The sequence below is a fragment of the Oncorhynchus tshawytscha genome, unplaced genomic scaffold (assembly GCF_018296145.1).
Source record: "Oncorhynchus tshawytscha isolate Ot180627B unplaced genomic scaffold, Otsh_v2.0 Un_contig_5576_pilon_pilon, whole genome shotgun sequence".
NCBI lineage: Eukaryota > Metazoa > Chordata > Actinopteri > Salmoniformes > Salmonidae > Oncorhynchus > Oncorhynchus tshawytscha.
The window spans coordinates 100,001-105,000 of NW_024609138.1; the positions used below are offsets into that span (position 1 = coordinate 100,001).

Consider the following 5,000-nt stretch of genomic DNA (forward strand, 5'->3'; position numbering starts at 1 on the left):
CAACAGAGATCAACAGAGACAAACAGAGACAAACAGAGACCAACAGAGACCAACAGAGATCAACAGAGACCAACAGAGACCAACAGAGACCAACTAGAGATCAACAGAGATCAACAGAGACCAACTGAGATCAACAGAGATCAACAGCGATCAACAGAGACCAACAGAGACCAACAGACACCAACAGAGATGAACAGAGACCAACAGAGATCAACAGAGATCAACAGAGACCAACAGAGACCAACAGAGACCAACATAGATCAACAGAGACCAACAGAGACCAACAGACACCAACAGAGATGAACAGAGACCAACAGAGATCAACAGAGATCAACAGAGACCAACAGAGACCAACAGAGACCAACAGAGATGAACAGAGATCAGAGATCAACAGAGACCAACAGAGACCAACAGAGACCAACTGAGATCAACAGAGATCAACAGCGATCAACAGAGACCAACAGAGACCAACAGACACCAACAGAGATGAACAGAGACCAACAGAGACCAACAGAGATCCACAAAGACAAACAGAGATCAACAGAGACCAACAGAGATCAACAGAGACTAACAGAGATCAACAGAGACAAACAGAGATCAACAGAGATCAACAAAGACCAACAGAGACAAACAGAGATCAACAGAGACAAACAGAGACAAACAGAGACCAACAGAGATCAACAGAGACCAACAGAGACCAACAGAGATCAACAGAGACCAACAGAGACCAACAGAGACCAACAGAGACCAACTGAGATCAACAGAGATCAACAGAGACCAACAGAGACCAACAGAGACCAACTGAGATCAACAGAGATCAACAGAGACCAACTGAGATCAACAGAGATCAACAGCAATCAACAGAGACCAACAGAGAGACACCAACAGAGATGAACAGAGACCAACAGAGATCAACAGAGACCAACAGAGACCAACAGAGACCAACATAGATCAACAGAGAACAACAGAGACCAACAGACACCAACAGAGATGAACAGAGACCAACAGAGATCAACAGAGACCAACAGAGACCAACATAGATCAACATAGATCAACAGAGATCAACAGAGATCAACAGAGACCAACAGAGACCAACAGACACCAACAGAGATGAACAGAGACCAACAGAGATCAACAGAGATCAACAGAGACCAACAGAGACCAACAGAGACCAACAGAGATCAACAGAGATCAACAGAGACCAACAGACACCAACAGAGATGAACAGAGACCAACAGAGAGAGATCAACAGAGATCAACAGAGACCAACAGAGACCAACAGAGATCAACAGAGATCAACAGAGACCAACAGACACCAACAGAGATGAACAGAGACCAACAGAGATGAACAGAGACCAACAGAGATGAACAGAGACCAACAGAGATCAACAGAGATCAACAGAGACCAACAGAGACCAACGGAGACCAACATAGATCAACAGAGATCAACAAAGACCAACAGAGACCAACAGACACCAACAGAGATGAACAGAGACCAACAGAGATGAACAGAGACCAACAGAGACCAACAGAGATCAACAGAGACCAACAGAGACCAACAGACACCAACAGAGATGAACAGAGACCAACAGAGATCAACAGAGATCAACAGAGACCAACAGAGACCAACAGAGATCAACAGAGATCAACAGAGACCAACAGACACCAACAGAGATGAACAGAGACCAACAGAGATGAACAGAGACCAACAGAGATCAACAGAGATCAACAGAGATCAACAGAGACCAACAGAGCCCAACTGAGATCAACAGAGATCAACAGAGACCAACAGAGACCAACAGACACCAACAGAGATGAACAGAGACCAACAGAGATGAACAGAGACCAACAGAGATCAACAGAGACCAACAGAGACTAACAGAGATCAACAGAGACCAACAGAGATCAACAGAGACAAACAGAGACAAACAGAGACCAACAGAGACCAACAGAGATCAACAGAGACCAACAGAGACAAACAGAGATCTACAGAGACAAACATAGATCAACAGAGACCAACAGAGACCAACTGAGATCAACAGAGATCAACAGAGACCAACAGAGACCAACAGAGACCAAGAGAGACCAACTGAGATCAACAGAGATCAACAGAGACCAACAGAGACCAACAGAGATCCACAGAGATCAACAGAGACCAACAGAGATCAACAGAGATCAACAGAGATCCACAAAGACAAACAGAGATCAACAGAGACCAACAGAGACCAACAGAGATCCACAAAGACAAACAGAGATCAACAGAGACCAACAGAGATCAACAGAGATCAACAGAGATCCACAAAGACAAACAGAGATCAACAGAGATCAACAGAGATCCACAAAGACAAACAGAGATCAACAGAGACCAACAGAGATCAACAGAGACCAACAGAGACCAACAGAGATCAACAGAGATCCACAAAGACAAACAGAGAGAGAGGTGTGTTTGAGACAGACCTTGACAGTTCTTCCCGTCAGTAGAGATCTCAAAGCCGGCGTTACAGACACAGTGGAAGCTCCCCTCAGTGTTCACACACCTTCCGTTGTTACAGATACGACCGTTTGCCACACACTCATCCAGGTCTGAAACACACACAGGACATGATATTCACACCACTCTGTGTTTGTGTATGTGTGTGTGTGTACAGTTGTGTGTGTGTTACCTCTGCACTCGGTCCTGGTAGCAGTAGACTGGAAGCCAGCAGGACACTGGCAGAAGTAGGATCCAGCCGTGTTCACACACTCTCCGTTCACACATGGGTTCCGCGCACACTCATCATCATCTGGAGAGCAAGCACACTCGTAAGAACCAAACTCTGTCCATCTGTCCCTACCACCCTCCCTCCCACCCTTCCCCTCTCTCTCTCTCTCTCTCCCTCTCTCCCTCTCTCCCTCTCACCCTCCTCCCCTCACCCTCCCTCATTCCTCCATCCTCCATCCCTCTCTCCCTCCTCCCCTCACCCTCCTGCCCTTTCCCTCCCCATCCCTCTCTCCCTCTTCCCCTCACCCTCCTGCCCTTTCCCTCCCCATCCCTCTCTCCCTCCTCCCATCCCCTCACCCTCCCTCCCTTTCCCTCCCCATCCCTCTCTCCCTCCTCCCCTCACCCTCCTGCCCTTTCCTCCCCATCCCTCCCTCCATCCTCCATCCCTCTCTCCCTCCTCCCCCACCCTCCTGCCCTTTCCCTCCCCATCCCTCTCTCCCTCCTCCCCTCACCCTCCTGCCCTCTCCCTCCCCCATCCCTCCCTCCATCCTCCATCCTCCATCCCTCTCTCCCTCCTCCCCTCACCCTCCTGCCCTTTCCCTCCCCATCCCTCTCTCCCTCCTCCCCTCACCCTCCTGCCCTTTCCCTCCCCATCCCTCCCTCCATCCTCCATCCCTCTCTCCCTCCTCCCCTCACCCTCCTGCCCTTTCCCTCCCCATCCCTCTCTCCCTCCTCCCCTCACCCTCCTGCCCTTTCCCTCCCCATCCCTCCCTCCATCCTCCATCCCTCTCTCCTCCTCCCCTCACCCCTCCTGCCCTTTCCCTCCCCATCCCTCCTCCATCCTCCATCCCTCTCTCCCTCCTCCCCTCACCCTCCTGCCCTTTCCCTCCCCATCCCTCCCTCCATCCTCCATCCCTCTCCCTCCTACCCTCACCCCCTGCCCTTTCCCTCCCCATCCCTCTCTCCCTCCTCCCCTCACCCTCCTGCCCTTTCCCTCCCCATCCCTCCCTCCATCCTCCATCCCTCTCTCCCTCCTCCCCTCACCCTCCTTCCCTTTCCCTCCCCATCCCTCCCTCCATCCTCCATCCCTCTCTCCCTCCTCCCCTTCCCCTCCTGCCTTCTCCCTCCCTCATTCCTCCATCCTCCATCCCTCTCTCCCTCCTCCCCTCACCCTCCTGCCCTCTCCCTCCCCATCCCTCTCTCCCTCCTCCATCGATCCATCCCTCACCGATACACTCTCCTCGTGAGTCTAGTCTGAAGCCCATGTTACAGTCACAGCGGTAGCTTCAGGGAGGGGACACAGCGGCCGTTCAGACACAGGTTCCTGTATACCGCACACATGTTAGTAATGCTGGTACTGATGTTCTGGGTCTGGATGACTGGAGGGGAGATGTAGGAGAGAGGAGTAAGGAGAGAGAGGGAGAGGATGAGGGAGAGGGATGTAGAGGGAGAGGGGAAGGAGAGAGAAGGAGAGAGAGAGGGAGAGGATATAGTGGGGAGAGGGGGGAAAGGAGAGGGGAGAGGATGAGGGACAGGGATGTAGAGGGAGAGGGGAAAGGGAGAGAGAAGGAGAGAGAGGGAGAGGGATATAGTGGGGAGAGGGGGAAAAGAGAGGAGAGGGATAGGAGTGGGGAGAGAGGGGAGAGGGATATAGTGGGAAGAGGGGGAGGGAGAGGATGAGGGAGAGGGATGTAGAGGGGAGAGGGGAAAGGAGAGAGAAGGAGAGAGAGGGAGAGGGATATAGTGGGAGAGGGGGAAAGGAGAGAGAGGGAGAGGATGAGGGGAGAGGGATGTAGAGGGGAGAGGGGAAAGGAGAGAGAAGGAGAGAGAGGGAGAGGGATATAGTGGGGAGAGGGGGAAAGGAGAGAGAGAGGAGAGGATGAGGGACAGGGATGTAGAGGGGAGAGGGGGAAGGAGGAGAGGGAGGGAGAGGGATGTAGAGGGGGAGAGGGGGAATAGTGGGAGAGGGGAAAGGAGAGAGAGGGAGGGAGAGGGATGTATAGGGGAGAGGGGGAAAGGAGAGGGAGGGAGAGGATGAGGGAGAGGGATGTAGAGGGGAGAGGGGGAGGAGAGGGAGGAGAGGGGGAGGGGAGGGATGAGAAGGAGAGGGGAAAAGGAGAGGGATGGAGAGGATGAGGATGAGGGATGTAGTGGGGAGAGGGGGAAAGGAGAGAGGGAGAGGGAGAGAAAAAGGGGGTGAGAGACAGAAAGAGGGTTACCACATTACCACATTCATAGTCATAAGAGACACTTCATTACACATGCACCTCTAGTAATTATGTTGACCCACTACTGAAGG

At 52.2% G+C, this 5,000-nt stretch overlaps 1 protein-coding gene across 1 annotated transcript in view; it reads right to left on the bottom strand.

Moving 5' to 3' along the window:
* Positions 1–5,000, bottom strand: part of LOC112240592 (fibrillin-1-like) — a gene marked incomplete at its 5' end in the record, with an annotated part of 109,543 nt that overhangs the window by 97,652 nt on the left and 6,891 nt on the right. The window contains 4 exon segments of the mRNA XM_042314308.1: positions 2,458–2,583; positions 2,664–2,783; positions 3,930–3,988; positions 3,990–4,080. Coding sequence (XP_042170242.1) covers positions 2,458–2,583; positions 2,664–2,783; positions 3,930–3,988; positions 3,990–4,080 — 396 coding nt within the window.